Raw genomic sequence first — 20,511 nt, forward strand, 5'->3', positions numbered from 1 at the left:
TCCAACTTCTGTGGTGATACAGGAATCTGGTCTGGCACTTCCTCTCTCTTTAAAGTTTCCTAATCCTTGCTTAATTTAATCAAATGACTTTCCATGCTCTTTAAGCAACTGTTTTACACTTGTGTTTAAGGTTTAAGTGCTTCTCTTTATAACATGCCTCGCTACCTTCTGTCTTTTTAATTTCTAAACATCCAGTGTTCACACGGGTGGGCTTTAAAGGACAACCAGGGCCCGGGTATTTGGGGAACTTGTGAGAGAGGGGAGTGATGCTTCCGAGGTTGGGGGCCCCCGAGCGCCACCATCCCCTGTCCATCCCTCAAAGAAGACACTGTTCAGACTCTGTGCTTCCCAGCCTTTCCCACAAACTCCCACTTGGTCCTAAAGTGATCTTAAACTCAGAAGAGACAGAGGAGCCTCAGCTCAGTGAGGTGGCGAGATGTCGGAGTCAGTCTGCCTGCCACCGCCCGGGGCTGGTGGCTGGGTGACTTCCGCTGGCAAGGGCCAATCATCTGTTCTGTCCTCCACTCCCTCCTGGGGAAAGGACAGGAACGCATTCTTTGTTCCCCCGACTTCCTCTGCGCTTTCTCTTTGTGCTTCTCCAGGAATTCCCTGGCTCAGGCTTCGGGGAGAAGGGAGAGGCGCCGGGGCGGGTCAGTGGTGTGCCCCTCTCTGCTCTGACAGGCCGGAAATGCAAGGACGGCACTGCTCACCTTTCAATTATGTCCAGGCGCAGCTGGTGGCCATACGGCAAGGTAATGAGTTCCAGCCCTGAGCTCACACCCATGTTCTTCCTCATCTCTTCGGAGACTTCAAGTATCCTAGCGACCTGTCAAGAACACAAGTTGAAACGCACCACGGACACAAAGGCAGCGCGTGAAAAGAAACACACTGAACTGGGACAGGATGGATGCACTTGTTACATTTCTTTTTGAGCAGCAGCATCCCCAAATACAGTTTCCGGATGCGAGTTGGAGGATTCTCATACACGACCGGAGTCTAAAACCTGGAGGAAAGCACCTAAATTGGTCTGCAGAATCCGCACATTTTGGTGTTTCTGCCCGGCCGGAGAATGGTGTAGTTCTGCCAGCTTTTGTCTAACACAGGCTGGATCCCGCAGCCAACAGCAGCGCCGCCTGCGCACAGAGCGATGAGCCCCCGCGGTGACAAGGCTGACTGTGGCCAAGCACCCCGCTCCGCTGCTGCGGGCTCCACCGTTCATGTTCTCACTTAACAGCAGGGCTGGCTGCTATTACCCTTAATTACGCCTCTCCTGGGCTCAGTAAATGCACCATACGTCTGGAAACTATTAGAGGCATGTACAGCGATTTGAAACCTGAGGTCTGAAGCACACCCACTTCTCCCCGAGAGGCCTTCTTTGTGTGTCCCAGACAGCTCTCCCCATCTTAGTTCCAGCGTGCAATCACGGTTTACTGGCACCAGGTATTAGTCGGCCATTTATAGTTACTACATGCTGCCTCGAAATGTTACAACCGGGTCACTGCATGTCTAACACCAGGCTAATGACGCTTCCCTAATAGTGTGACTACCAGATACAGTGGGTCTAACCAACCCCGGACACACAGCGGCCACGTGGCAGCCACGGAACGATTCTTCTCCTCCATCTGCTGCAGTTGTCCTGGACCCTAACAATCCGAGGCAACCGAACAGGCCAGATATCTTCATAATGGTCCACAAAAAATATCTGAAGTTTGGCTGATATTATTAACCCCGACCCTTCACTTCTGTGGTTGAGCAAAGCAACCACTGTCAGCCCTGAGGAAATGAACCTGTGGGAATTAGCTATCCAGTGGCGGACTGGGAAACAGGATGCAGAATTCCTACTATGCTCTCTGGGCCTCAGTTTCCCCTTCTCTAACACAGCTGCTAAGTTCACCTTTCTAAAGGACTTTACAAAGGATCAAATGACTTTAAAACCTCAAAAAGCTATTTGAAAATACAAGCTGTGAGTCACTGGCATGTAGAGGAGGGAATTTTGGCTTGATCTCTGGAAAGGGATTTACACCTTGACGATGGCAAGGCAGCCCAGATGCATACCGCAGCCACTTAAGGTCACGTACACTTTGCTTGCTTGTTTAGACAGCTGCCCCATCAGAGGCTCCAAACCCTGCTTCTGGGTGGTGGGCATCCTCTAACTCACGCACACACTATGTAATGAGATTGAAAGGTTTATCATTGATTCAGTTTTGTTCTGGAAGCACTAGTAACCAGACTGATCCCTGCTCTGAGAGAGAAGCCTCCAAGTCTGTTTTCTTTCAGTGTAAACACGCAATCCCCTGGTCCCTTTCCTGGGGGTTTGCCAGGATATGCCAAGGCCCGCTTGCCCCAAGGCTGACCTATGGGACAAGGGGATCCTGAGCTCACATGGCAGGGCTGGGATTAGGTCCCCTGGGGAAATGCCCAGAGCCGTGCAGCTCATGGATACAGAGGAGGGATGGACACTGCTAGAACATTTACTATGCAATGGACCCGGCAAGCAACATTGGTGCTCCACCATGGCGCATTCCCACCTCCCTCTGCTCTTCTGACCTTAGCTGTCCTATCTGCAGGGCCTCCAAATTCTGCCTGCTCCTCATCCTTTCTTTGGGAGCTGCTGCAGTGACCCAGGGGGAATGCTGGCCCTTCCCAGCTGTCAAGGGACTTTCTAAATTCTAATGAGATCTCCTGGCTCTGCCCACTATTTCTGCTGCCCTCAGCACAGGACTCTGATCTGGACTATGCACTTAAGGGCCTGTCTCCCTCACTGAGCTGCAAAGTGCTTTAAAGGAGGCAATAACCTGGCACTGGCTCAGAAGTAGAGACTTAAAAACATCCAAGTAAAGACCTGCTAGTCCCTCCCCTCCCCTCCCCCACCCATCACCACCTTCACTGCCCACACAGTGAATCCTCTGTAAACTGAACCCTTGACGCCCGAATCTCCACACACATATGTCGTTTCCCACCCAGAAGATAACCTTCCCCTGCAGAGCATTTCCCACCTGGGCTATGGTCTGACTTCCTGCATCACTGTTCTTCCCCACATCCCCCGCCGTGGCCGGCCTGGCCCACAGTACATGCTCCATCAAGGCTGAATACCTAACGCTAATAGCCGCATTCTGGGCGAGGCATGGTGTGTGGAGGCTTTACATAAGTTATTTCACTTAGTCCTCACAACCACCTGGGTAGGTGGTATTGTTCTCTTTCTCTTATAGGTGGAGAAAGTGGAGAACCCGAATTAGACTCAGGCAGTTCATCCCCAGAGGCCAACTGTAACACACTGGGCCCACTTCTAGATATTGCAACAAGTGGGTGAAGACAGGCTGCACTCTGGGTGCAGGCCAGGGCGGTGCCCATTCACAGTGTGAGAGGGGCTCAGTGGACACCCAACCCACAGCCCCAGGAAGAGGCTGGACAGGCAGCCTTGAGACACTTAGGACCATCCATTGTCATGATGGTCTTTCTGGGGATCAGCCTGGGGTAGGAACCAGCACGCGGGCCCCAAATGCTGCCCAGTGCCTGTTCTCAGCTTCCGAGTGGTCATTACATTTGGAGTGGGTAACAGCAGCTCTCATTCTATTTCCCTCAGAGATGCTGACTGTGCCTGCTTTGTTGGCAAAGCCCTGAAAGTCAGTGGTTCCAGGAGGAGAATAAGGAAATGGCAGTGGACTCAGGAGGGAGGGAGGAACACTATCAACAGTGCTGTCCTTGGAAAATGAAGGTGGACACAGTGAAGTGGACTCCTGCTCTGGGTCTCCGCCTCACCGCGCCAGGGGGCTCCATCCAGCCCTTGTTCTAAGGGTGCCTGAAGGTAGATGGGGAGGGGGGTGCCCAACCAGGAGGACAAAATGCAAAGAAAGAAACCGAACTGGAAAAAAGGCAGGCTTCATGTTCCTTCAGCTGAGAACACACTTGAGCTCTAGATTCATGGCTGCCAAGGTGGTAGGAATGTTCTAGACCCTCCTGCCAAAGGGCGGTCAGGCATCTCACCTCCTCCTAGACTTTCCTAGATCCTCCAAGCCCTGTCTGAGGTCACAGGCAAGGATTCATTCCCTCCTGGGAATTAGGCTGATCCATTTCTCCACAAGGAGCTTCCTCAGTGGAGAACTCAGGCAGGTGCATACCAGACTCCTGGCCTGTTGGAGTACCAGGGCGGGGTCAAGTAACTAGAACAGGAATCTTAAATCCTCTTACTGCCCAAACGGGTTTAGCTCACTTTAAAGTGAGGATTTAATATGACCTGTGAGCACTGCCCAAGGACACCCAGCCAACCACGTGAACAAACCCTTGTTCTTCAGCACTTCGCCTTTCCTGGATCTTTCCCCCAGGGCCCCTCATGCTCTCGCAACACACACACACACACACACACACACACACACACACACACACACACACACACAGAGACCACCTCTCAGGCCTGGCTCAGTCCTACTTTCAGGAAGGGGTTTGTTTAGCCCAGAACAGCTAGTACCTCCTTAAATTCCTGTAGGCTGTTTTGGGAGGCGTCCTACCCTCCTTGTGAGCTCCATCAAGTGGGGACTCCCTAGGGGAGTGCTCAGAGTCCAGATTTCCTGTCATGATTCATGACCCAGGAAATGTATTTAGGAAAACTCAGCTCCTAAACAGGCCCTGAACTTTGAAGCTAATTGCCTTCACTGAGCTACACACAAATAAGGGCTTTAAATCTCACTACAGCCTCACCTTTTGTTCCAATGCATGGATTTGTCTCTATACTGGGGGACAGGCTGAGCCGACCCTGGCCTGAGACAACTGTTTTCTAGAAACATCCCTCTGAAGGATAACTTTGCTGTGGGGTCACCTATGAACAAAAGCCACCCATATCTAAAAGATGTGCCTCCTATCAAAACTGATTATGTAAACACATATTCAGTTACCTGAAAATACAGTCATGATATATGTTCAATCAAAGACTCAGGGTTTAAAATAGTATATTTAGAAAAAAACTAAAATCCAATCAAATCATATGTTTAGGCCTATGCCATTTCTGTGGAAAACAAACACACATGCCTGAAATTATGTACACATATCTGTTTGCAGAGTAAATGTTAACAGTGGTGATCATCAGGAAACTAGACTTTGTGTGATTTTAGTTTTTTCCTTTTAATCTGTATAACTTTTCTAAATTGAGCAAGTATTACTTGTGAAAAAGTCAAGGTAAAATTAAAAATGTTTATTCTACAGCCCACTTTAGTAACAATAGAAGAAATATATACATTGTGTGTGTGTGTGTATACGTATACGTGTATACATATATAATGTATAATAGAATAAAAATAACCTAGGCTCTGCTACTCCAGAAAGTACATTTTCATCTGTAGTCCACTCTCCTTGAACTTGACTTTCCCAGTTCTGAAGGAGCTGAGGCCAGGGGAGAATTCCAAAATCAACACCAGCTGGGAGAACTCTATAGCCAGTGGGGGAGGCATGGTCCGTGGCAGGAGCCTGCCATCCCTCTGCCCAAGGTGATTTTTACAAGCTTCCTGCCTGGGCAAAGGTCATCCCAAGCCTGTGCTTCCCACCCTTTAAATAAATCCCCACCCAGGTTATCTTCAGACTTTTTCTATGAGCAAGCACTTAAAGGGTAAGGTGGAGTGAGGCCCAACCTGACGTCCCCCTTCCAAATTTTCAGAAGCCAGAACAACACCCACCCTGTCTGGGCACTTACCACGCAGTCCATGCTCAGCATGTGCTGGGCGATGACCTTGGGGTCATTGTTGGTGAACAGTTCTTTTGCCCGCTTCAGCATTGCTGTTTCCAGGGGCTTGTTCTCGGGAGGAAGGAGCTTTGACTCGAAGTCATTGGGTCTGAATGAGGAGGCAGTCTCCAGTCGGGGCGGCACAAACTGTACCTCGTCCTCTTGCCCCTGGTCCTTCTGGGTGGCCGGTGCCTCCCAAGGCCCAGCCCCAACATCATCATCAAGGGTCAAGTAGTTGATGCCAGAGTTCCGGGGCCCTGGCGCCCCATTCTGCTTGGCCGTTAGCAGCTCCACGTAGCTGTCCTGGGCACAGAGGGGAGGCCTTGTTCCCCTGTCACAGCCTGCAGCAAAGCCTGGGTTCAGTTCACAGTAGTTGGTCTCAGAGTTGAGCCAGGTAGATGGAGACGGGGGAGCCTTGAGGACAGGTGCCTTGCAGGGCTTGGGGGGTGGTTTGGGGCACAGCTGGCTGTCTGAGCCCCTTAGAGCCTCCCCTGCCCTCGCGTCCGAGGCGACCCTCCGAACCACCGCCGGGCTCAGGGTGGGCTCACTGCCCGTCCTGAAAACGGGTGAGTTTGGGCAGGGGCTTGTGTCCACGCCTGGGGATTGAGGGGGCAACTTACAGCCTGTGAAAGGTAAGAGAGGGTCAGGAAAAGCTCAGCTGTACAGAGAACACAAAACAAAACTAGAGTGACAACTCCCCAGCCCTCAATGCATGCCTTCGGGTTTCGATTTTTTACTTCCCAAAGACAACTCAGTATGACTGTCCCGCTCCCAATCTAGGGCAATCTAAAGCATCTCAAGGGCCAGCGGGCCACACCCTGCTTCTGAGGGGATTCTACGAACAGCTGGGCTGCAGTGTCATTTTATGGTCAGAGAAGGCTAGTACAGTCAGAACAGGACAATACGTGGAGCTGGAGGGCAGTGAGTAATCTAGTCTCGCCCTCAGAAACAGAAGTCTTTAGTCACATAGCATAAGGGCCTGAGTCACTCTCACAGCCAGTGGGATCTAGCCAGCTTCAAGAGAGAGCTGAAGGCACCCCAGGAAGGTAGGACAAGATGCTGAGATAACCCACATAGAAGTGGTTCACCAAGGGGCATTAGGAAAATCACCTTGTGGTCCCAAGGAAGGTCAGTTACGAAAATAGTGAACAATAATCCATGGTCTACTAATATAGTTGCTTATGAGGTTTCCCCATATCCCACACCTCCTCGCTCCTCTGGCTGAGAAAGAACGGAGAGGAGAAGGGGTCTGTCTGGATGGCTGCTCCTCCAGAAACCCCAGCACTGACCCAGCCCCAGAGATCCTGTCTCTGCCCAGGGAGGGCACTGAGACAGCAAGCTCATTTGTCATGAAGGCTATCATCGGATGGGCGTGGGTCAGAAAACTTGGGTTCAAATGCTGGCTTAACCACTTGCCAGACGGATAACTCTGGATAAGTTATTTAACCTCTATGCCTCAGTTTCCTCGGCAACTAAAAGAGGATAAGCATTCCTGCCTTGAAGGGTTGTTATGAGGCTTAAGAGCTAGCACACACGAAGTGTCCAGCTCGCTGATCCGCATCTGGATATAGTTCTACAAATCCCTTACCCTCCAGCCTAGAGGCACAGAGCCTTGTGTTGTCCCCAGATCAGGTGACTGGATGGAGCAGGGAAACAGCCTGAAGGAGATCAGGCTAACACTGTCACCCTCCTCCCAGAAAATTCCCAAAGACCTACCAATTGGCAGGTAACTTTCCGACTGGTGGGCTTTGAGGGATAAGGCTCTTCTGTCCTGCATGTGATCCAGGCAGGCTGGCTGGCTACCGCTCTTCTCCTTATTTCTGAAGCAAAAGATCAGTGGAACAGAGACGTGTCATTAAATCATAAAACCTTCAGGCAGCGTCATGGAAAGTTTTTAAGAGAAATGACTGCTTAGAAGGCGAATGGTACAGCACATCCTAACAGTAAAGGAATGTCTGTTGGAGGGGAAATGACTGCCGGGGGCGGCTAACACAGGATTGTGCCCTGGGCTCCATCCCCACGTCCTCAGGGCCAATCTGGTTAGTTCCCCGGCTGCTGCCTCGGAGCCCTTCCATCTGGTAGAGCAGAGCAGGGTCAAGATTTCACGATAGTCTCAGGAAAAACTGATGAACTGGAATGTGTACTTTTAACAGAGCTTAAAATTACTTACAGACCCAGGAGGAGTGACTTGTTCAACTAAAATGCATTTTCCACCATCCCTCGTGGCGTCGGGAAGGGAGCTGTGGGGCTGTCTGCATGTCAGCGCAGATCCCCATGTCCCCCAGATAACCCACCGGATCACCCTGGAGTACTGTCACTCTCATCCTGGAAGGACCAGGGCCCCGCGGCCGACCTTATGCTGACCTGGGGAAGGGCCGAGCCTGCGCACCAAGCTGGCGCTGGGAGGCACCAAGCACAGCCACGCGGGGAAAAGGCGACTGTCACTTTCCACACAATTTGCTAGCACTCCTCTGCTCCCTTGCCTAGTCAGACTGGGAATTTCTCTAGCACCAAAAAAGCAGAATCTCTCCTTTGCTAGGAGAGACTGCACTGCACCAGCCAAGTTGTAATGAACTTTCATCGGCCCTCCCACAAGCTTATGTTACAGAAATCGCAATGCTCTTTCCTACCTTTGCAAGCACCAAAGGAAAAAGCAAACAAACCAAAAACCCCCCAAACTCCCAGCAACAGAGAAATTCCAGCAACCCCTCAGAGATAAGGCTGGTCAGAGGGCAAATTCCAAAAGGCAGTGGCTTCAGCCGGGCGGTATTTATGCAGTGATCTTCAGAGCAGCCAGACTCCACTGGCCCAGAACGCCCACCTGGGACGCTCCCAACCTGGCTGAGCTCGCTCACTGCCAGCCAGCCAACCAGCGGGCTTGACGTCAGGGAAGGTGCAGTGCGGGCGGGCAAGGGAGGGTAAGGGAGGGCCCTGTGCAGGGTGCTTCCTTATGGAACCCACCCCACCCCCACCCATGGACGCTTCTGCTGCAAGAAGTGACAGGGCTTAGGGAGCCGGGCTTTCAATGGGCAATTGGAAAAGTGGTTCTGGGGGCGCCTGAAAAGTGGCTTGGGTAGGCGTCCTATTCTTGATATCCACTCAGGTCTTGATCTCCGCCCAGTGTTGGACTCTGTGCGGAGTGTGGAGCCTGTTTGGGATTCTCTCTCTTCCAATCTCTCTCTCTCTCCCCCAAATAAACAAACTTAAAAACAAGGAAGACAGAAAAGTGGCTCTGTTAGACCCGCCTCATTGACTAAGAGACCTTCTCAGTCTTTCTTTCATTTATCTTAAGAAATAAATTTGTATTTTGGGGCGCCTGGGTGGCTCAGTTGGTTGGGCCTCTCAGTCTTGATTTTGGCTCAGGTCACAATCCCAGGGTTGTGGGATCCAGCCCCAGGCTCCGAGCTTGAGTGTGGAGCCTGCTTGAGATTCTCTCGCGCGCTCTGCCCCTCTCCCATGCTTGCTGTCTCTCAGAAAAAAAAAAAAAAAAAAAAGTAATAATAATAATAAATTTAAACTAATTAATTAATATTTTAAATGCAGTCACTGAGGGTAGACCAGGAAGCAGGCCTTCTTCCCCAGCACCACATTGGGCAGGGGTTCCGTGCCTTGCCAAAAACTCCCTGGCTCTGTTCATGACATTAACTCTCTGTTTGTTAGTTGAGCAGCCAACCCTCACAATCACAAAAGAAACGGAGCAAAAGGTGCCCCTTTAATATTTTAAGGGATCTCAAGTCCATTCTTACTACTAAGAAGAATTTCTCTATGACACTTCTTGCCTCCCTCCCTGCAAACAGAGTCCCACATTCCACTGCCCTCCAGAAAATCATATTTATTATGATTACTAACACCTACGTGGCACTTATTTCTCTTTAATGTTTATTTTTGAGAGAGCGTGAGCAGGGAGGGGCCGGGGGGCGGGGGGACAGAGGATCTGAAGCAGGCTCTGCGCTGGCAGCATGGAGCCCGATGTGGGGCTCACAAACCATGAGATTGTGACCTGAGCTGACCTGACACTCAACCAACTGAGCCACCCAGGCACCCCCTAGGTAGCACTCTCTATGTATCGGCATCATTCTAAGCACTTTGCAAGTCTTAAATCATTTAACCCTCACAAGCCCCATCATTCCAGGTAGGGAAAGCGAGGCCCGGAGAAGTTACATAGCTTGATCAGTGGCGGACCGGCATTTGTGCCCAGGCAGGCAGGGTCCACAGCCAGACACTGACTAACATCTACCAGAGCTTCCTAGGAGCACACGACCTGGTATGTATTACTCAGTTCTGAGCTTGGCTTCTGAATTTCTGCAGTCTGCAAATTACAGTTTATGACATTTCCTCCTGTCCAGAAAGAAAACCAATGAGTGGAATAAAACATGTGGGTTTAAGTGTGTAAGTTTAGATGCCAGGCAGCTGGAGAAGGGAAGCTGGGTAACCAAGCGGCTGGGGCTAGACTTCACCCTACTGGGCCTGCCTTTTCCCTGCTCTCCTTCTCTGGAGCAGTCAGACAGCAGGCACGAGCACCCAGCTCCATGAGAAACAGGTCCTCTGTCAGCACGTGCCACTGGCATTGGAGGGCAGGGGGCCCCAGCTGGGCATCCAGTTCTCTGGACTCTTCTCTCCCCCTGTGCCCAGGTTCGGGCCACAGCCCCCAGACTCTCGATGTCTCCAGCTCTCTCAGGTCTTTTCTCATCCACCTTCGAACTGAGCTCTCCCCCCAAACCCCCAAAATGTTGTTGGACACTTGGCACTCAACAAGCCTATGGTCGTATCTCAGATGCGGCAACTGGTTTTTCCTCCGCGGTCCACCCCTTCTCTGGGCCCTCCTGTGGTCTCTAACTTGCCATTCTCCAACACACATACCAGAGTCCCAGGAAGCCGAGGTCCCAGGCTCTCCCTCTACTTCCCCTGCACAACCTGACCCTCCATGGCTCACTAACTGGTCTTCCTGCTCCAAACTCTCTCCTGCCTCTCTGGCACATTGCTGCCCTGTTCTATTCTCGGGACACCCTGTTCACCATGTCAAGTCTTTGAGGCTCCCTCAAACCTCTTAGCCTGGTTCTCAGGCCTCTGTGATTGGGCTGTGGTCACCTCCCTGAGCCGGCCCCTACCAGCCCCTTACGCGGCCCTTTGCTGGAGCCCCACCGATCTGCCTACCCCAAGGAACTCTTGTCCTTTCCTATCGCTACACGCATGCTCCTGCTGAGCCCCCACCTGGACCGCCCTCCCCTTCGCAGCGTCTATCCGAACTTTCCCTAGCCTTCAGACCAGCCAGAATCCTCCTTCCTTCCCAAATCTCTCCTGGCCAACCCTCCCCCTCTTCCTCAGCAACTGCCTCATTTAATTTTGGCTCCAAGTCAGTTGGGAACTAATCACGCACTGCCCCATGACAGCTTTTCCAATTACACTTGGCATTCTTAGTAACATCCTTTATTGTTCTTCCCTTCCCGCGGGAGCTCCTCATCTGGCTGACTAAGCCCAGGTGTGTCCAGAGTGTCCCTCGCGGTCCCAGCACCACCCCCATGAGGCCGTGACCCACCTGAGGAGGTTTCCCCTGGTCGAGCTCTGCTCCCGGGCCTGGAGGCCGCCCATGGTGAGGCTCAGCCTCTTGCCCACGTCGGACCTGCCCTCGGCCAGGCTGCCCTCCCGGGCCCGGCCTGGGGAGGTGCCGTAGCGTTCCTCCAGGCACCGCAGGGGCACCGTCCTGTTGATGGGCTGGAAGATGATGGCTCCGCTCTGCTGGGAGATGGGCCGGCGGTTGCCCACGTAGCAGCGCACCAGGCCAGGGATGGAGTCGAAGCTCTCCGTCTCAAACTGGTACTGCACGCGGCTGTAGGCCTCACTGAGCCGCAGGACCGTCCGGTGGATCTTGAAGTGCTGAGCGAGGTTCTTCCACTGACAGGTCAGGACAAAGTTTCCGGGGCTGGACAGAGAGTCACGAACCAGGAAGTCGCCATCTCGCTGCACGAGGTTTTCTGACACCTTTGGGACAAAATGGTGAGGGGTAGAAAAGGCAAGCGCACATTCATTCCTTCTAAGAGCTGCACCGCTCTCCACTTCTTTGGGCCAGCGGTGGACCACGGTATTGTGTCTCTTCTTGCTCAGTTGGCTCTTTATTTTTCCAACGTCAAATTCTTAGAAGACCCATTCATTCGCTTAAGAACTACGTGCTGCCCACCTACTGTGTGCCAGGTACTATTGTAGGCACAGGGCTTACAGCAGTGAGTGAAGCAGAGTAGAGTCTCCACTGTCACGGAGCTCCTGTCTCTAGTGGAGAGCTGCTACTTTGGTGAAGATAAACAAGCAGCAGGTATGGTATGTCCAATGTTGTAAAGTTAAGGAAAAAGTCAATCGGGAAGGGAGATAAGAAGTGCCTGGGAAGGGATGAGGGCCGTTCGTTGCAACAGGGTGGTCAGGAGGGTGTCATGAGAAGATGACATTTAGGCAGACCCGAAGCAAGTAAAGTGACAGAATAAAACAAAGCAGAAAATTCATGTCTAGGCAGTCTGATCCCTCCCCACCCCCAGCAAGGGGAGGAGGGAGTTTGGTTGGCATCTAGGAGCCTGGTGGATGGGGAGGAGAGGTCCACACGTTGGTGGAGGCCAGGCGCTGTGGAATCAGAGACCTGAGTGTGGTTCTGGGCACAGCACTCGCTGGAGAGCCTGTAGCAAAGTCAGGTCAGTGTCTCACCTCACAAAGTTATAGGGAGGATTATATATTTGCATACACAATATACGTAAAGCACTAGTACAGTGCCGAGAACACAGTAGGTGCTCAAATATTATTAGCTATGAGGATGCTGATCTCTACTGTGTTGCCAAAGGAAAATCTCTACTGTGTTGAGATGGTCGTTCCTGTGGCCAGACTGCCTGGCTGTCCATTCTGGCTCTACTGAGTGACTTTGAACCAGGTACATAATCTCTTTGTGGCTCAGTTACATCACCTGTGGGACAGGGATAGTATCACCTACACAGTAGCTATGAAGATTTAAAGGAGCAGAGTGTCAGCTACAACTACCTTATTGTCACAGTGTTCAGTTATACAACCTGAAATGATGTATGACTGAAAATTTACACTCACTATAAGTGGTAAACAAATTTTGTGATCACAAAAAAGAGAAGGACGGTGGTGACGGTCATCAGTTTTGTAAACTTTGACATTTTTTCCAGGATATCCCAACATTGGAACAGTTAGAATAGCACGCTACCATGGTTACTTTAAAATTCCATCTTGGCCTTAAAAATTCGTTTTCACACAGAAATTGCACTTCTTGGAATGGGGCCTGAGGAAATAATTACAGTGATAAACATAGTCGTTATCTTACAGGGTGTTGGTGAGGGTGCCCACTAAATAGCAGAGCACCATACGATGGACACGCATACAGTGTAGAATGGTTTTATAACGATTTTATAACAGCAGAAAACTCCCAGGATATGTCATTAAATGAAGACAGTGGGCTGCAAAAGTATATGCAGTATGATCTCACACTTGCAAAGCCTCGTAGGAGGCCTTATATCAAAATGTTCACAGTGGTTACCTCAAGGTTGGAGAATTATGGGTGAGAGTTTTTAATTTTCTTCATTTTACTCCCTGCATTTTCTACAATCAATTTTAAACTAAAAACAAAAAGTTAGAATAAGGATTATTTCTTTGATAGTGCTGAGGCATCTGTTACATGAAAAAAAATTATCACCATGTGATGCCCTCCACACACCACCCCCCGATCCTCCCCCACCGCCCCTTTCCTGTCATGTTGTCCTGGGTAAATGACTGGCCAGATCAGCTTCCAATAAAAACCCAAGAGAAATTCTACACCTTAATTCTGGACTTCTATTTTTTCAATTTCTAAACTGTTTAGCAAAAAACCCACATTATTCATAGCTATCACCCAAATGATAGTCACACAGAGAACATCCTAGGCCAGGACGCTGTGGTCACTGGTATAATTCCTCTACCTGCCATCTCCAGGACAGGGGTCCAGGTAGGGGAGGGCTGGAGGGTAAATAGTTGCTGGCCCCACTAGGGTACTGGTGGCCCTGCTGCTCTGTGCCACTTGCCCTGATGATACTCTGTCTTCACCTGAAATTAAACTACTGTCTTAAAAGAGAAGCAGGTTCAAAGGGTATGAGGCAGCCAGCAGCCGGCCATGAGTTCAATTATCTGAACCACAGGCTGGCCCCTCACCTCTCGGGGTCATCACCCGGCCGCCACTGCCTCCTGCCCACTCAGGGTCTGTGGACCCACAGGAACACCTGCCTTTCCTCCATCCCCTTCCCGGGCAGGTGGAGATGTACTGTGGGTTCCTGACCTCAGTTCTTCCCGGCCATCTCCTGGGAGACAGGCCCAAGTTCGGTTTCTGTGGGCTAGGGTGTTCTATCTGTTTGGCTAAACTGGGGCCGACTCTGACATGGCGTTGGAGGGTAAGTCGGAAGGGTTCTCAGCGTGCTGGTGTTTGAGGACGGCAGGGCGCGCCCTGGCAGGAAGAGAGCGGGTACCTGGCGGGGGATGCGTCCATGGTACCAGGCGTGGCTGCGCAGGTCTTCGCCGCTCAGCAGCAGCTCCTCCTCCAGCTCCTTCTTCAGCCTCTCAGGGGTCCTGTCCATGACGTGCCTCTCCTTGGAGAACTGCAACACAGGGGCAGCGGTGACCTCCCACCCTGCCCAGGTCGGCCAGGCCAGCCGGCTGGAGAGGCCCTCCCGCCCGCACTTGGCCGCTTGGCTAACCAACCCAGGATATGCCAAAAGCCCTGTTCAGGTAGGGGAGCCTGGATAATGATTACAATTAGCTGTGACCTTTCACTTCTCCAGCTGCAAGAATGTAGCGAAATTTTCACCTACACACCGGGACTGTGATGGGAGAGGGGGCCAAGATGTTCCTTTTATCAGTCGGCTCAGGTAGCAAAGACAAGGGGAGCTGGGCATTGGGCACCAGAGACATGTGCGGGGAAGGAGGCACAAACGAGCCCTGAGAGCTTCCTCGTTGTGTTTGGGAACCATCCTCCCACGGAGCTGGGAAGGACAGCAGTCCTCAACTGGCTCACAGCTCCAAGCCCACAGGACACTGCTGCCCAAAGCGCAGTCCCCAGGCTGAGAGGGGCGGCCCTGAATTCTTTGCTACTGGCAAACTTCAATTCAGGAACTGAGTCAGCCTTTAGAAACTTTTAGAGCAATCGGACAGAAGAATTTTATGTCTCTCAAATCTAATAACGGAAGTCTGACTTTGGGTTGTTGTATGTCTTTTTCATTTCATTTTTCTAATATTTCATTTTTATGACAGGCTGGAAATTGAAACCTAAAAAAAACTGGTCCTTCGCCTCGGATAGTTTGAGAATCACTGATCTAGGTCACTGCGCAGTGGCCAGGGCAGGAAGTCTGGGTGGGCAACACTGCCTCCAGGTCTAATTTAGAGTCCACGCCTACTTTCAACACGTGAACTGAACTTGGACACCTGCCCAGTTCCCAGCAAAACCCGGCTCAGGGATCACTGACTGAAGGTCATGGGAGCAGGAAAACCATGTCCCTTATGTTCTCCCAAGTTCCCCAGCTTGGCCTCAAAAGGATCACCCGATTATCTTCATCACGCTGCTCTGCACCTTAGCAAAGGAAGAGGCCCAAATCCTTCTCCACCCAAGAAAAAGGAAACAGACTTGGGATTTTACACCCGGATTCTTATCCTCAAGTCTCTGTGAGCACGTTGGCCTAGAACGGCCCTGGCTGCAGGATGCAGGGCCGCTCTCAAAGTGGGGCTCTGGTTTACTAATTGTTTCCTTCTCCCACTCTCCTCCTCACAGCGCAGACACCTGCATCAAAGAGATGCCAACGCTGGCTGACCTAGATGCCCACAGGCATTAGCAGTGATGTTTGCCATCGATCATTAATTATGTACGGGTACATGTGAAGACAGCTCACTGGAAAGACTTGAGTACAGAATGCAGATTGTCAACCAGGCCACATTTACTGGTAGTTTATTGTCTGTCTTGCTTCCCAGTAGATTTCAAGTTTCATGAGAGCAGAAACCCATCTGCCTTCTTCCCTACTGCCCTCCAGCAATGCCTGAACATATTAGGCACTCCACGTTCACCGAATGAGCAAATACCCCAAGGTGAGGCCTGTCTAGGCCTTTTCCTACTTATGGAGCTTTTCCTCTTCAAATTATTTGAAGCTCCCTATCAGCTGAGCATGTGGCCACACAACTGAAGGATGTCATTCCTCAACTTCCCTCTCTTAATGTAGGCACGTGGCCACATGACCACATTCTGACCAAGGGAAGGTACAATGCCACTTAGTGGGACTTCTAAACTGGAGAGGCAGCACCGTCTGGGACCTGAGGAGGGAGCCACGTCCTTCCAATGGGGGAGCAGAAGCCCCAGTGGGGTCAACACAACAGTCCCAGATTGCCCACCCCCAGGTCTTCCTTGTGATCTTCTGTCTCGTTTAAGCCTGTTAGTTTGGTTGCTCCTGTCACTGGTAGCTGAACTAAAATCCTAACCGATACTGTGACCCTAGCCTCTCTTGAGCCCCCCTGACAGTCTTTTTACACCTAGCCTAAATCCTTGTGCTGTGCCTGGGCCCACTTCTTCTTGGCCTGAGCTCTGAAAACGTGGTCACCAGTAGCCATACCCTCTGTGTCACCCTCCACTGAAACTGCACTCACCCAGATCCAATAAGCTGTTCCCATATTTCTCTTTACATTCTCCTTCCTTCCTGATGTCCAATACCCAGGCCACTTCCCGTTACCCCCTCTCCCCTTAGCATCGTTCATAAACAGCAAGATTTCTTAGCATTTTATAAACAAATCCTTCGCTCCAGATTTTGAGATAATCCTGCTTTACATTTGTTACCAAAAATATAAACTCTGCTATCTTGTTACTTCTACTCTAATTCCTTAGAGGAAAACCACGGTTGTGGTTCTTCCCCCTGCTGTGGACTGTGGAGATGGGGCATGACAGGGCATTACAGGCAAGTACTGAGGGAGGAGAGGAAAGGAGGCCAGTAAGACTGACCCTCCCTGGAGACGGAACACCAGACTACAAACACTATGCCCTTAAGCTCTTGCATAATTTGTGAAAAGTTAGGAGTTTACACAATTGACTGGATTCATGGTTTGGGGGTGGGGAGAGGGTGGGAGATAAGGAGGGTAGGAGAGGGAGGGATGGAGGGAGACAGATCCAGAGCTAGCAAAAAATCTCAAGGGGTCTTCATCTCAAGCCAGTGAACAGCTGTTTCTACTACATTACAAAGAGCCAGGTTGGCTTCTGGGAGCTTCTGCCTCAGCAGATGCTGTGGGCACCATGTCTCAAACGGCTAGCTGAACAAGGCAATTCAAAAGTCACCCCCATATGCCCATCCTCATGATTATTTGCGGGGGGTGGGGGGGTGGGGTGGTGAATGCCTTCTAGAAATTTCACAACTCTTTTTAGTCACACAGATTACTGCAAATTTTATTATTTTTCCTAAGGGCCTATATTTTATGAGACTTGCCCTTACCAGCTATGATTGTGCCACTATATAGGAGTACTGTTATACTCATGGTTGGTGAGAGGTGACCATGTAGGAAAATCTGGCAAAATGTATCCATTTGTATATTTGAGAACACCGTGACTGATATTTATGCTCCTTGGGGACCAAGAATGGTATTCTTCAGGGCGCCTGGGTGGCTTAGTTGGTTGAGCGTCCAACTCTTGGTTTCAGCTCAGGTCATGATCTCATAGTTTGTGAGATGGAGCCCCGCATCGGGCTGTGCACTGACAGCTCAGAGCCTGCTTGGGATTCTCCCTCCCTCTCTCTCTGCTCCTCCCTGGCTCATGAGCACTCTCTTTCTCAAAAATAAATAAGCTTAAAAAAAAAAAAAAAGAAAGAAAAAAGAATGACATTCGTGCTTCACAAGAAAGGTCACCCACCCATGGGAGTGGGACATTTGGCAGAATTCTGTCAATTTGCCCCAAACAACCAGAACGTGTACCAACAGTGTACCCTTCCACTTAACTGCTGCCATCTGGAGGAAAGATGAGGTTCTGCCCCGAAATGCAGCCATTTCAGTTAAGTTTCTGGGTCTTGGGGGCCACAAAATAAACTCTAGCAATTTAGGGTAACACAGGAGTACCTCTGCCCTTGGCAATGGTTTTACCCCATCGGTGTGGCCACCCCTTTGAAGTTCTGACTGATTCCACTAGTGACCCAAGGATCCTCCTGGCCTACCTTAGATTACATTCTGAGGAAAGTCCAAAAGAGATAAGTTCCTGCTCACACACAGTCACATGCATTGCTATCTCACGCACGGCCCAGCATTATGCATCATAGAGGGGCCGGAAGAATAAGTACAGGTCCCAGTAATCCAGTGGTTTCCAATCTTGGGAAAGTACAGCCAAGCACATCATACTAATCTGTCCCAGTTCCTATAGCCTTTTCTCCCAGTTCATACTTTCCAGCTCTTTCACATTCGTTTCTGCAGACGTCTTCTGAATTCAGTGTGCCTCAAAGACTGGCTGGACCCAAGCCTTCTCAAGTTTTCTGTTAGCATGGGATAGCGGGCATCTGTGACAGAGGGCATCGTGACACCCCAGAGCAAGTACAATGTATCTGGGCTCTCTCAGACAGTTTCCACTGAATGGAAATGCAGCACTCACTGGCCCTTTGGATTTTATGTTCTTCCACCACCAGCAAGAAAACTCCTGAATGATCAGTATCTCACAAAGATTCTATAAAAGTTATAAACAACCACATCATAGTAACACGACTTTTTCTCCATGCTCAGATTCTCTAGCTATTCGCCCCTGAATTTGAACTTCGTTCCTAGAAGGCAGGTCTGATTCTTTGTTTCCAGAGCTTCTTATCTTAAGGAAAGGAGGTGGCAGAGGCTTGGCCCTGACTCGAGTTTTTCTGCTCCAGCGGGGGCTCCGGATCCCTCCATCCTGAGCTCCACCCTACACAGTAGCTGGGGTGTACCCTCCAGAGAAAGAGACGCTCCCGGGTTTGGTTCAAGAACATTCTGCCCATGAGCTTTGCCAGGTTCATTCGAGCCACCACATCCACCCACGGCCGCCACGAGAGAAAGACACAGGCAGGTCCCATGTCTCCTGTTCTGTGGCTTGCCTGAATTGCACCCACCAGAAATTTGAAGGGTTCTTTTGGGGGGACTCAGGGTATAAGAAAAGGTGCTATGTACACAAATTAAGTAGTAATTTGAGCAGTAAAGAAAGAAAGGGAGGGAAGCTTAGTAACTACTATATCATGGTTTCCCACTCACATGGCTCTACTTCTAAAATTTTGTGTTCTCTCAGCCATTAGTTCTGGGGACTGGGGTAAGGCGGGTAAACTGATAACTAAGGCAAATGCAGGGGGTGGAGGAGGCCCACGCTTGTCCACCCAAATTCAAGTTTAGTTAGAAAATTCCTAAGTTACCATAATTGTTGCTTTTCAGGGGAATCGGAGTCTAACCACATCTTTCTTACTGCCAGCATTTTAATAACCCTGATGTCAACAGATGTTACAGCACGGTGTTTAAGCATAGCTGGCCCTCGCCCTCCATCTACAGGCCACTGGCCACTGACCGGCTGTGTGGCTTTGCTTAAATAACTTTACTGCTCTGCAGAAGCCTCAGGCTCCTGGTCTGCAGAGATGGGGCTAACAGTTTGTGATGGGGTGTTAGTAAGGATGAAAGGGATCCATATCCGTAAAGCACTTAGAACATAGCCCAGGACACAGCACTGTTACCTGTTATAACAGACATATGAGAATGCTACTCATCTGGTTATATAAAAGGGACAGTTCACATCAGAGGTGTTTTCAGTCTGGTGCATGGATGTGTAGGGGTTGGGGGTTTGGGAGGGAAGCAGTGAAGGAAAACAGCCGGCTGCCTGCATGAATGTCCACGGGCTGCCTCGCACAGCCCGCCTGCCCCAGCACCTCTGGTCCGGTTACAACACCAGAACCAGTCCCAGCTTGCTGCGGCCGGCTCCAAAAATCATGCCTATCCTATCACTCTGAATCTGGAATGAACATCTCTGCAGCCCCACACAGCCCCGGCAAGTCTGTTCTTGACAGGCTGGAATAGCCAGAGCCCGGGAGATGGTTGGAAAACATATTCTGGACGTGCTGAGCCAGTTCCACAGACGTGCTGGGAACCTTGATTAACACGGAAACCCAAATTTCAACAGTTTTCCCAGAAAGAAAAAGCTGTTCCAGTCCAGGAGGAAAGGAGCCCAGGGTCTCTTCTCCCAAGGGCTGCCTGACATTAGAGCCTGCATTTCAAATCAGGCACAACAATAGGACCCTGCCTCTTCGGAGGAGGTCTGTGTTCTTAAGCTTGGGGACGAGGGAGGGTGTGCATGCAGTAAATTGTGGGAAAACCCCAGAGAAGGCACGACACTTATTTGTATGTAGGAGACAGTGGAGAGGATTAGAAAAAGATGTCATCTGCATTATAATTAATATTTATTTTACTCTGTCCCTCTCTCTAAGAAAACCTTCCCAGTTCCCACAGAATTTTAAATTGTGCAAATCACCAGGAAAGATCCTGTCCCTAGTCCCAGGGGCTAAAGGTAGAAAGGGAAAGACTGGAAAAGCACCATTTCATGGCCATTAGCAATCGTGACCAAGCAATCTGCCAAACTAATTGCCAGCGGGGGATGACACCCTGGTCCCTACCCTTAGGAGGGCACAGTCTCTTGGACGACCACACACAGAGAAATGGTTTAAACTCATCCCTGAGCTCTGGAGAAGCACTGCCTGGATCTTATCCCTGCCTTCCTGCTCTGGAGCCTGGCTGAGTTACTCTGCCTCGCTGTCCTTAGGTTTTCCCCTGTC

At 50.6% G+C, this 20,511-nt stretch overlaps 1 protein-coding gene across 3 annotated transcripts in view; it reads right to left on the bottom strand.

Annotated features, from left to right (window-relative positions):
- Window positions 1–20,511, bottom strand: part of BCAR3 (BCAR3 adaptor protein, NSP family member) — a 242,236-nt gene that overhangs the window by 17,699 nt on the left and 204,026 nt on the right. For all 3 annotated transcript variants that reach the window (XM_042952897.1, XM_042952896.1, XM_042952898.1), the window contains 5 exons: window positions 14,203–14,331; window positions 11,247–11,689; window positions 7,427–7,530; window positions 5,681–6,333; window positions 711–826 (listed from right to left, as the gene is read on the bottom strand). In XM_042952897.1, coding sequence (XP_042808831.1) covers window positions 711–826; window positions 5,681–6,333; window positions 7,427–7,530; window positions 11,247–11,689; window positions 14,203–14,331 — 1,445 coding nt within the window. The remainder of the gene's footprint in view (window positions 1–710; window positions 827–5,680; window positions 6,334–7,426; window positions 7,531–11,246; window positions 11,690–14,202; window positions 14,332–20,511) is intronic.

Source organism: Panthera leo, chromosome C1 (assembly GCF_018350215.1).
Source record: "Panthera leo isolate Ple1 chromosome C1, P.leo_Ple1_pat1.1, whole genome shotgun sequence".
NCBI lineage: Eukaryota > Metazoa > Chordata > Mammalia > Carnivora > Felidae > Panthera > Panthera leo.